The 11,628-nt window shown below is 50.1% G+C and overlaps 1 protein-coding gene across 1 annotated transcript; it reads left to right on the forward strand.

Moving 5' to 3' along the window:
- Positions 1–7,216: 7,216 nt before the first annotated feature.
- GLRG_04291 (uncharacterized protein) lies at positions 7,217–7,600 on the forward strand (the record flags this gene model as incomplete). The annotated part of the gene is made up of 2 exons (XM_008094976.1): positions 7,217–7,335; positions 7,528–7,600. The coding sequence occupies 2 exons, from the start codon at positions 7,217–7,219 to the stop codon at positions 7,598–7,600; spliced, it is 192 nt and encodes a 63-aa protein (XP_008093167.1).
- Positions 7,601–11,628: the final 4,028 nt, after the last annotated feature.

Consider the following 11,628-nt stretch of genomic DNA (forward strand, 5'->3'; position numbering starts at 1 on the left):
CGGCTCGCAATGATTGCGCAAGGGTTCCGGCGGTGAAGGTGGTGCGCTAAAGAAACTTTACAAGTCCGTGCAGCTCGATGATTCCTTTTTTTTTGTGAAAAATACAGATCAGGACGGTCGTAGTCGTCGTAAGCAGTCGTTAAAAATCAGAAGCTTCTACGCTGGAAGCATCTGAGGGTGGGTTCGTAGGCCGGTTTGGTTTGGTTTGTCTGTTCGAAATGGCAGTTCAGATGCAGCAGGGAGAGTGCTGACTGGTTAAAGCGACGCCGTTTGTCGAAGTGCCAGGAGAGGAGACCAGGTAGTCTCTCTTGTTTGATGAGAAGGTGGGTTGCACGAAAGGCGCCGAGGACGGTGACGATGGGAAGCGAGGGAATGCCCTTTTTGTGAGTGCTGAGATCGGGAGCTGAGTAACAAGCGGCGGGAGCCGTTTGTACGTAGGTCTGTCTGTCCAGGCAGGTACCAAACACCACTTAAACACACACACATACACACACACACAGTCGAGAGGGATCGTGCTGGCCGTCCGTCTGTTCTTTGCTTCTGGTTCTCTTTCGTCGAGCTCGCCCAAACTCTTCTAATGCAGGTACATTAGCTAGAGCTTTTTGGCGTATAAGAGGGGGGCGGTTTGTGCAGAGGAGATGCAGGAGAGGAATGATGGGGGAGACGGGGAGATATGGATGTTGTATGTTGAAGGCGGTCTAGGGCATAAAACAAGAGGATGAAGGGTGGTGAAGAGGCATTGGGAAGCGTAGGCGTAGAAGAAGTCGGTCTGGCTTACCGTCCTCGCCTCTTTGGCTGTCCTAGGTGGAATATTGGAGGTGGTTGGTGGAGTCGTGAGAGGTAGAAAGAAAAGAAAGAAGACGGGCGTGGGGAGGTTTTGTTTTCGGTGGTGAGAAAAGAAGAGGAGGCAGGTCGAAGTCCATCCATCCACAGTCCACAATCCACACGCCCACCCCGGCCAGCGCAAGATGGTGCAGCGTGCAGGTGCAAGTTGAGGTAAAATAAAAAAAGATAAAATAAAAAACAGGTACTGGGGTACTGCGGTGTCCGCACTTTGCTGATGCTGGTGCGGTATAGGCACGGCGGTAGCGGTACGGAGAAGAGCTCGCTCGAACAGCATGGGGCATGGCCCATGGACCTGGCATGGGGGGGGGGGGGGGTACATGAGCATGGGCATGAGCATGGGCACCGTGAGGTCGAAGCAGAGCAGTCAGTGGCAGGGCAGTGAGCACCGGTTGAGAGATCTGTTTCTCTTCCAAAGTACTGCGGTAAAGGTAGAGGTACCTCGCGTCAAAAAGAGCAACAAGGTACAGAGTGCGGTAGCGGCCGACAGGGTACATGGCAGGGTTAGCTTAGTGTACATTGGGAATGGCATAGGCAAAGGGCCTGTCCCCGAAGGAGCCCAGAGAGTGGGTGGCCTTGGCCATTTTCTGGCGCTGCTGAGTGGGCGGTCCGACCGACCGGGGTTGCTGGGGACGGTCTAAAAGACGAGGATGGAAGAGGGCGAGGCTAAGGGCCAAGGTACCACAGTATGTAGTCTCGGAGACCGGGGGGTTGTGATGAGGGAGGGATGATGGATGACATGGGATGGGATGGAAGGAGAAGGAGGGGAGAGCGGAGCAAGAGGGGGGGCGTGCAAGAAAGAAAGAGAAAGAAAAATCATGGTACACTGCACAACGCTGCTGGCGGGATGTTGGAAAAAAAAAGAATACGTACTCCCAAGTTTCCGACGGATGGTCGGAGAGAAGTGGAGGAAAAGTCCAGGGAGCACACGCGAACCCAGAGCACCGCGCACACGCTTCATCCACTCCGAAGAGCAGCACCACACGCGCGCACTCGCACTCGAATAACGACGTGCGAGGGGACATTTCATGTCGACTCTTGGGCCCGAAGCTACGGGCGTATCGTAATTATCGTATGGTCCGTCTGTGCCTCCTGTCTTTGTGTTTCTTTTCCTCTTCTGCTCCCTGCCGTACCCCGTTGATGTTGCTGTTCTTCTTCGCACCCTCTCACTCCATCTTTCCATCACTGGCAGGCACATTGGACGTGCATCAGGATGGGATGTATGTGCTTGTGCTGCACTTATCTGTCCCCTTAGCAACACTGATGCCTTCGTGCCTCGTGGACGGATATCTATCTGCCTGTACCTCCAACTGTTTCTAATTGTGCCCCTCTCCTTCGCCCGGTCCGAGTGTGGATGGAAACTGAAAATACCTCTTCTTCTTTCCTGACTTGGTCTCCAGCTCTATGGGGAGCACCAGAAGAAGAAGCCTTTTTTTGGGAAAAGTGGGGGGTTTGACTCGTAATGTCCCCTCTTCATCCTCGTCCTCTGAATAAGCCTGTCCGTATCGTGACTTGTGTCTGTTCTAGGTAGCTGCACGAGACTTTACCCGCGATATGACGCTTTCGCCTCACATTACCTTTCTGTACCTTGCCTTAGCTAGCAGCGGCCCTTCCCCCCTCCATGTATGATACGTGTATTCTAATTTTCCTGCCTGTTTTATGCTTTCACGTCAAATCTTCCCCCTTCCTCCCCTTGAGGGCCCTGCTCCTGGGACCCCTTGTTACTTTGGACCGCGACCGCATCGGTAAGCGACTTTGCCGTCGGCCTCCGCCTCTCGTTTTCGTCTCTTCTTCGGTCTTGACCACTGTGCCGGGCTAGGGCGCGCAAAGGAAATTTCTCAGCCAACTGCCTGAGCCCTTGAAGGGTGGTACGGGCAAGGAACTAAGCTAGCCGTCGCCGCCGTTCGGTGGATGAAGGGTGGTCGTCGATGGGGAAAGGCGGAGAGAGAGGAGGGCTAGGGAGAGGGGTGTGCAACAAGAGTAATGGCGTGGAGGGCTTCGCTGGACGTGGGCTCGCTCCGTTGTCGTTTTCCTGGCTCTCGCTTAGGGGCGTGGCTGGAGCAGCGTAGCACCGAGAAGAGAGGGGTCTGTTGGCTTCAACCAGGGTGGCCCATGGCCTGAGATCAAGCCCCAGTCAGTCGCCGTCGGTCTGTCGGTCTTTCAGAGGGGACACACGCCCAACAATGCTGGGCAGTCCGTACGTAGTGTACATACTGCAGCGGACGGACAGTGTGGAGTGTTCGGCGTAGGATGGGTTCAAGGACGAAGGGTATCGCAAAAGAAGACAGGGCCAGGTATGGAAACTCTGAGCGATAATGCCTGACAGGGAGAGAGCTAGAGACGTAGTGTATGTACACTTGGTCCAATTCCCTTCCGAGACGAGGTATCGTTACCTGTGCGGGCATCTTACCTCTCTTCTCCCGACCGCAACTGCGACTGAGATTTGGGAAGTGTAGACGTGGATGGACATGGATTGGACTGGGCCAACCGACCTCGACCGACCCTAGAGCAATGCCTCCACGCTACAGATTCCAGAGGCCAGGACAAGCCTCCCCCTCCCCCCCCCCCCCCCGGTAAACCTGAAAGCGAGGGTCACCAGATGGACAGTGGGCACTCCTTGTTGCCCAAACACACAAATCAGACATGATGAGCCAAGACGCCGACGGAACATGGGACACAGGGCCTCAATATGGCATCAGAGGTTGCGGTGGGTCCAATCTTGAGCCTTTGAATCTGTGCCGCCCATTCCATTCGTGTCCAACAGAGGAACAAATGAATGTCCTTGTCGGTATGAAGTGATGAGGTGTGGTGGTAGGCTCTGTTCCTTTCGCTCGTGCTTGCATCGTCCTTTCTTCCTTATCCCTTTTCTCGGTATGATGGGTGGTTTTCCGAGTCCCTCTTCGCACAGCGCACGGAGCATGACAATTCAAGAAACTACCAGGGGAAAGTTTTGGAGTTCCCTCTCATCCAGTTTGAAGTCGTCCATTCTCTCTGTCTCGACTCAGCTTGACGTCCGGTTACTCTGCTGTCTCGGCGAGGCTAGCTTCTGTCGAAGCCCCGGCACAGCCCCTCCATCCATACGGAGGTCGTCGGTTATCAGTATCAAGTCCCAATGGCGCAATGACCTCTCACTCCAGCATCGGCGCAACATCGTCGTAGCTTCGCATTGTCCATCACACAACAAAGTTGACGTCCCGAGCTGGTTCACGGAGATGGCTTACATTCCCCCGACAACGGTCGAGTCCGGCATCAACTCACATCACTCGGACTGTGGGGGGGCTACCATGGCTGGCTGGGAGCCCGCAGTAAAGTCCGGTAGGCTGGGTGGCTGGGTGCGTTGAAAACGCGACCCGAGCGGTTCAGCAGACAGAGACGGCAACTGACGATGGCTGCAGCGGCAATAGTGGTTGAAGCCATACGACAAGCGGGCTCGGTTCTTGGATGGTTGACACACCGTCCCGGACGGCCGTGCTCCTTGGTCTTATTGTTCATCCGCCCTCGAGCCTTGGACTTGGCGTTACCTCCTTCCCTTGGATTCATTGCCCGTGCCATTGTTGTTACCTTTGTTGTTCGACCGAACCTCGAAAGTCTGTCGGACTCTGTGTGCTTGGGTATTGGGTGTTTCTGCTGCCAACGATGCACAGCGTGCCCACACGCCATACCCCCCTCATCCACATCTGTCCCGGACTTAAGTTCAGTCAGGAATGCAAGTAGCTGCCGTTCCGACAAACCAAGCCATGTCATCCGGTTGGCGAGTGTACCTAGAGGTCTGGTGTCCATTGCTTTGAGTGAAAGAAAAAAAAAGTATAATGTTCCCGGCAGCAAGGTAAAGCATACCGGCACAATTTGATTGTATATCCGATGACGTACGACGACCTTGATAATAAATGCACTGACTGTCGCAGCTCAATTTAACATGTTCAAAACTGCGATGCCCCACACCCCCCCCCCCCCACCACCACCACCACCACCAAGGAAACGTCGTTGAGAGTTGACGACCCGGTAACGGAATGAAAAAGAAGAGGAAAACATGAAGGAAAAAAGTAAAATTTACCAAGCTGAAGAAGCTGAACACGAACTAGGCAGTAAGCCGTCGGCGCTTCATCGTCTTCTCGACGCTTCTTCTAACCACCAAAGAATGACGCCGTCGGCTTAGCACTTGGAGCTAGGAGGGGTGGGAGGCTCGTTCGTTGGCGATTGCCGAACCTAGAAACGGCTCTACGCCGGCTTGAGTTTCTGAATTCTGCCGCAGTTGGCTTACTCGCTGGGCGTACCAAGAAGCCAAGGTCGGGTAGGGAAGAGTCGATAGGTGGTGTGTCGAGCGAACTACCTAAACTACATTGTACACTGCAATATGGATCTCTGATCTGGCACTATGCATTAGCATCCGTATTAAAACACGCTGGCTGGATCCCGATGTCGATACTCGAGGGCACAGACATTTGCTGCGCTGTGCGGCAGAGGGCCGGCCATGCGCATGTCAAATGGCAGATCTTGCAACGCTACCTTGGCCGACCCTGTTGCCTGGTCTTCACCGTCTACTCGGTGAATTTCTGCCATCTCGTTATTATCGCACCAGCATCGGTCATTGGCCCGCATTGTAGCACCCACCTTGACTTCGCTCATCGACCCGAGGTAGGGAATCTGCTCGTACTAGATGTCTTGACTTGTTTTCTTCTCCAGACTGCCCATGCCATGTGCTGCGCCTTTCGCGCTGATTGCTGTGTTGTTCTCCGCGCCGACCCCGCCGCGAACCCTATGTGCTTGCCTACGCTGCCTCATCCCTGCCTGCCTGCCTCTCCTTGTGGAGCGCGAGTGGGTAAAAGACAAGGCAAGAAGGAACCACATGGGGAAACTAGGAAGAACCTCATTGCGGTTAGGCGGTGGCTGGCAATTGCCGTTGGTTGGCCTTTGGACCTCGCAGCTTGTCTTGGGCAACCAAATCGACATTTTCACGCAACGCAACTAGGAGAAAACATAGATGTTGGAAAGAGAAGGCGCTCGTCTCGGCCCAGCGGGTAGGTAGGTAAGTAGGTGGTAGGTGGGTAGTAAGTAGGTTCCTTCCGTGACTGGAAGTGAACAGTCGCGACCACTCTCCGACACTTGAGCCCTTGATGCAACCCCACCCGCCTTCCTCCCCCTGGATCATGAAATGGATGGGTTTCGTGCCTGAGGAACCGTTCCAAGCCCCAGACTTTCCTACAATCTCGCTCGAGTTTCCGCTCGTGATATAGTCGACCGTAAGACTCATCCAGCCTTGGAAATAATCCTCGATGCATCATCTGCTTGCCATGGGTATTCGTACCTGGACATACATACCACTGTGTAGGTAGCAAGCGAATGCCTTCTGCGATGATGATGATGATGATGATGATGATGCTGCTGCTGCTGCTTGACACGCCACCCCCTCTCCCCACCCTTTCTTTCGATGAGCGTGCCTTCCTTCCTCTCGAGACGAAGGCAGGTTGCCCTCCGCCTGGATGCATGACTCCATCCATACCAGGCTGGCTGGTTACCTATTACTGTGTACGTATCACACGATGTTCGTACCTACCTTGCCTCACAGTCCTTTGGCCTGGAAAAATACATCTGTACCTTGCACTAGCTTCCATCATCCTCGCTCGCTCGACAGATATTGGTCGGGAGATCCTATCGTAACCTGGATCAGGAGGGAACATCCGGGAAACGAGAGAGAAAGGTTGCTAACAAAACAATCCGGCCAGCCGGCTATCAGTCTGTTCTTCTTCTTTTTTCCCCCCATGCCGTGGCATTGTCTCACGCTGCCAGCTTCCCAACAAGCCATCCATCCCATCATGGTGCTCCTCCGTACTTTGGCTTTTCTCACCTCAAACATCCACCATGCCTCCCCTCTCACCTTCCAACCCTACGATGGATCCTGGACACCGTACGGCAGACGTCTCGTGCGTACCGACAGCGACAGAGGAAAAAGTTGATAACGGCACTTCCCGAATTATGTCCAGCACCTAAATCGAGATCGCCCACTGCACGCAATAGAGGGCTTGGCCGTTGCTCGTTTCCACCGCATTGCATCCTTCTCAGACTTAAAACACCTACCTGCGTTATTTCCATGCTACGATAGCTAGCAACACTATCGACAGGCTTCGAGTCGCAGAATCCAAAATCAAACGAAGATTAGCAATGAAAGATGCTGACTGGACATCTTTCGATGAGTTCCCGCGTTTCTCGTACTAGGCAGAACGCATCGGATTTGTCGTTGCACAAACGTATCCTGTTGATATACGATGTACGGTACACGTATTGCCTGCCGGAGGTCGCTGCTCTTGACACAGCCCTTGGTCGCAGCTGGTCTTACGGCCTGACCCGCCCAGCAGGGTCAATGTCTTATTTCGAGATGCCTGTGGCGGGAGCTGGTTCAGACCTGAATACACCTCCAGCCGCGTCAATCGACGGATTGCTTTCACTCCGCGCTGGTCGCTGGTGTTTCGTCATCGACCTGCGCGCGAAAGGAAGGTCAGTCATGCATTGAGCCGGGTCCTCATTCTTGGCTGCCATCGGCGTCGGCCCAAATGTGCCCGCCCAAGTCCCCGCCAATCCAGCTCGATTCCTTCCTAACCCAAGGTGGTTTAGGCCGGCGGGCGACCTGCGGTCTGCTGGAGCACCCGGTACCTACTGTATCCTCTGGCTAAACTGACATACCGCTAGTATTCGGGCTAACGGCAAGTGGTATCGCGGCCGCCGTAAGGGGCATAGTGGGCTAGCAGAAGCAGGGATCTAGAAGTAGCAAAAGCAGGGGTTAGTTATGTACGTTAGAAGCAAATTAGGTGGCAAGGGCCAGCAAACAGACTTTAAATTAGCATTAGATTTCCTCTTATCTTTCTATATCTTACTAGATTTCCTATAGCCTTATTAAACTACCTCTAATAGCTTACTAGACGTCTTTAGCTAGAGATATATACTCTTAGTAGTTATTATTTATATTAACATTAGGTATCTTTTCTTAAGTTATTTCCTTTTTTATATAGGCGTTATAGTTAAAGTTATCTTATTTATCCTATAATATCTTCTTATTTAGTATATCCTTAATCTAAATCTTATTAATATTACTTTTATCTAGATTAGTACTAATCTTACACTAAAGAAAAAATTACTAGACTATATTACCTTTTTTAGCTAGGTAATAGGTAGCTACTATAACTATATAAGTAACTATAATTTATTTTATTAATATAGACTACTTAATAAGCTAGCCTAGCTAGATAGGCTAAATAGGCTAGATAGGCTAGATAGGTAGAATAGGCTAGTAGGCTTCTTACTTTATTTACTATATATATTTATTAGTTACTTTAGATAACTACTACTTAAAGGGCTTATTAATAGTAGTATCTAGAGGTTAAAAAAAAAAGGTTATACTAAGCAGTATAAGGCTTAGTGTAATATAATAAAAGTAAAGTTATAATAGTATTATAAAGGTCTTATAAAAAGTAGTAATATCTATAACTAATAGATACTTTTACCTTACTATAAAAAAAAAGAATTTATTAGTTAGCTACTACCTAAGGAGATATTTATTATTATAGGCTATATTATTATACTTAACTATTAACTTATTACTATATAAGTCACCTTTATATACTATAAGGTAGCTACCTAGCTAGCTATAAAAAATTAACTTAGGTAGTAGCTATTAAATCCTATTAGTAAAGATATAAAGGATTAAGGTAGCTTACTGCTTACTCTAGCTACTATAGTTAGTCTTACTAGCTATAATATAAGCCCCTTAGGCTACCTAAGTTAACCTATTAAGATACTTAAAGGGTATAGGGGTTTTATTAAAGTTAATAATATAGTTAGGAGGAAATTAGAGGCTACTAATAGGCTAGTAGGCTAATAAAGGCTAACTAACTTATTAGTTAAAGTAAAAAAAGTTAGTAATAATAGTAAGGTATTTAGCAGGTAGCTTTAAGGCTTACTTTATAAGCTAGTAGTATAAAATATTATATTATTTAAAAAAGCTAGTAAACTAGCTAGTAGAGAATTAGAAGGGGTAGGTATAAGTAGGTAGGTTACTAGCTATAAAGATGTTAGGGTATTTAGTAGTAAAAAAGGCCTAGGCCTCTTACTTAAACTATCTAGTAGTAACTATCTTATTATAAGCTTATTATTACTAAAAGTAACTAAAGAGGTTAGCTTTTATTACTAGCTATTATAGTTAATATTCTTATATAGTTAGGCTAATAATAGTTAATTATCTTTAGTACTAGTTAACTACTATTATAATAGGTATTTTAAAGTAGGTAGTAGCCTTATAGAAACTTAGGTAGTAGAGGCTGTTAGTAGGGTTAAGGGGTATATTACTAGCCTATTAGTAAGTATAGGCAGCGTTAGATAGGTATTAGTAGTACTTAAGGTATATTAGTACGTTAAGTTACTTTAATTACTAGTATAACCTCTAAAGCTACTAAATTAGTTTTTTTAGTGTATATTATTACTCTATAATAAGTAGAGGCTTTTTACCTATCTTACGTTAAGGCGTATAATTTAGATTAACTTTACCTAGCAGCTAGTGGTTAGGTATTATAAATAACGTAGGTTAGTAAAGTTAATAAGCTAGTAAAGTTAATTATAGGCTAGCTAGTAAGTAGGTAGTTAGGTGGATAGGTAGGTAGATAGGTAGGTTAACCGCCTTCTGTAATAGGCTTAGTTGATTAGCGGCCGCAATACCACTTGCCGTTAGCCCAAATACTAGCGGTATGTCAGTTTAGCCAGAGGATACGGTATACGGGTGGAAACTGTTCCGTTAGTAACCAGCGGGGTTCGCCCAACCTCCCTTGAGCAAACATTGACACCACGGTCCACACCACTCGTCTACCTGCCACCTTTTTCAACTTAACCCTGCTCCGCTAGCCCCGGCTAGCTCTCACGGATCCTCTTTGAGTCCGGGCTTTCAGCCCATCGTCCCCATGGCGAGAAAGGGCGACAATGGTGGTTCCGCACGAGGGAGCCATCGACCGGCAAAACATTCTCGTCGGGTCCAGAAAAGGCGCATCACAACCACTGCCCCAACGGCTGCCAAGATATAGAAAAAGAAACACCGTCGGTCCACACCCCCCCCCTTATCCACCTATCCGAGGTTGGGGCCTCTTCCACCTGGACCTGGACAACCGCGGTCAGTCACTTCGAAGCTTGGGCGACACTGTCCTGGGCCGTGGTCAGTCAATGGTAGTGGAACCTCGGCCATCGAGTCTGGATCCTGCTGCCGCTTCTGACCTCCATTGTCATGCTATTTTACGGCATCGCTTGTGGCACCGGTACGAATACTCTGCGGAGGCTAAGATACTGTATGTCCGCGATATGTCTTCCCATCATGACCAAAAGGCCGAGTCATCTGCCCAGCCAGGGCCAAGAAAACTCCATGCATCATGCCGTCAAGCGTCTCACAACAAGCCCCGGTCCCGCTCTTGGTCTGAGGCTGTTGTCACGCGATGTTCTCCTATCGTGGCTGAGCCTACAGTGAAGGGACCAGCTAGGAGTAAAACACGATGCCACAGCTCGAGAGACTTGACAGACGCCTCTGTGGTTGATTCGATCCGGAATTCTGCGGCGCAGCGCCCAGATGGAGATGTGAGATCGGCCCCTTGTTCATCCTCTGTGCCAACTGAGTTTAATTGAACACGGACCGGTTCGTCTGCCCCTCCCTCACCCATTTGGCGCGGTTCATCAGGCTGGTTATACGATGCCAACCGCACAGGCTCAGTCAGATATGGTAGACACTGAGTAAAGGCTCGGTCAAGCTTCACCACCCAAGCTCGCAATTCGCTGAGTAAGAGGATCCAGATCGCCTTCTTGTTATTGACAGCGGCCAGTCGCCCGGCGCCTAGCAATCGGGCTGCGACGATCAACAGGTTAGAGTGTGCCTCTAAAAATGCTCCGAGGGCCCGGTTTTCTGCAATGCAAGATTCCTACAGATGGCGTGGGTTGGGTTCAAACGTTGAACCTGGCACCAAATTGGCGCACGTGTCTCCAGCTCTTCTTCACTTTATCCTTTGGACAATTAGCGGGCTCACAGGCCCTGTTTGGCGAACTCAGTTACTAGCCGGCTCAGACACAACGCCGCGGGAACTTGTGTAACAGTACGTATTGGACGGGTTTCCTGGTTGACGCTGAACACGAGAAGAGCTGGAGCGGTGCAACGGTGCGCCCATCCCTCATGGCGCTCAAAGTTCCCTCTCTAGCTTCCTGCAGTGGAAGAAAGCCAACGACCCACGAAATGCAGGAGGATCATCTACCCGTCGGCCGTGTATGTGTATGTGCGCACGCGGTTTATCTGGATGAGCTCCAGATTACTACGATTCCCAGGATCAAGGCTTGTATCACTCTGGCCTGACATTCCTTAACTAGTTTGCTAGATAAGGCCATACATCCTGGCTCATCGGCATGCCTGTTCCGGTGTTGCCTTCACCAGGCTCAGCCGACTGAACTGGCCGCAACTCCTTTGGGTGGCAGTTTCCTTTGGTTTCCGGTGGAAACCCTCCCTCCCCAAGACCACGAACTTGTTCTTGAGCTCGATATAGAGAGAGGGGGGGAGAAAAGAAGAAGGAAAAAGAGAAAAAAGCAGGCGAAAAGCATGTCTGGCGATGACTGTCGACGATAAGGTGGGGGCGGTTCGTTTACTGCGCACTTGCGGTTTATCCCCATGGCTCGCCCCAAGCCGGGCAATGCATGCACCTGCGTGCGTGTGGGTACGCTTCATGCCCATCCCGCACCTAGGTAGGCGGGAAAGAGGGGCCTCAGGTCATGTCTAGC

Source organism: Colletotrichum graminicola, assembly GCF_000149035.1.
Source record: "Colletotrichum graminicola M1.001 genomic scaffold supercont1.13, whole genome shotgun sequence".
Taxonomy (NCBI): domain Eukaryota; kingdom Fungi; phylum Ascomycota; class Sordariomycetes; order Glomerellales; family Glomerellaceae; genus Colletotrichum; species Colletotrichum graminicola.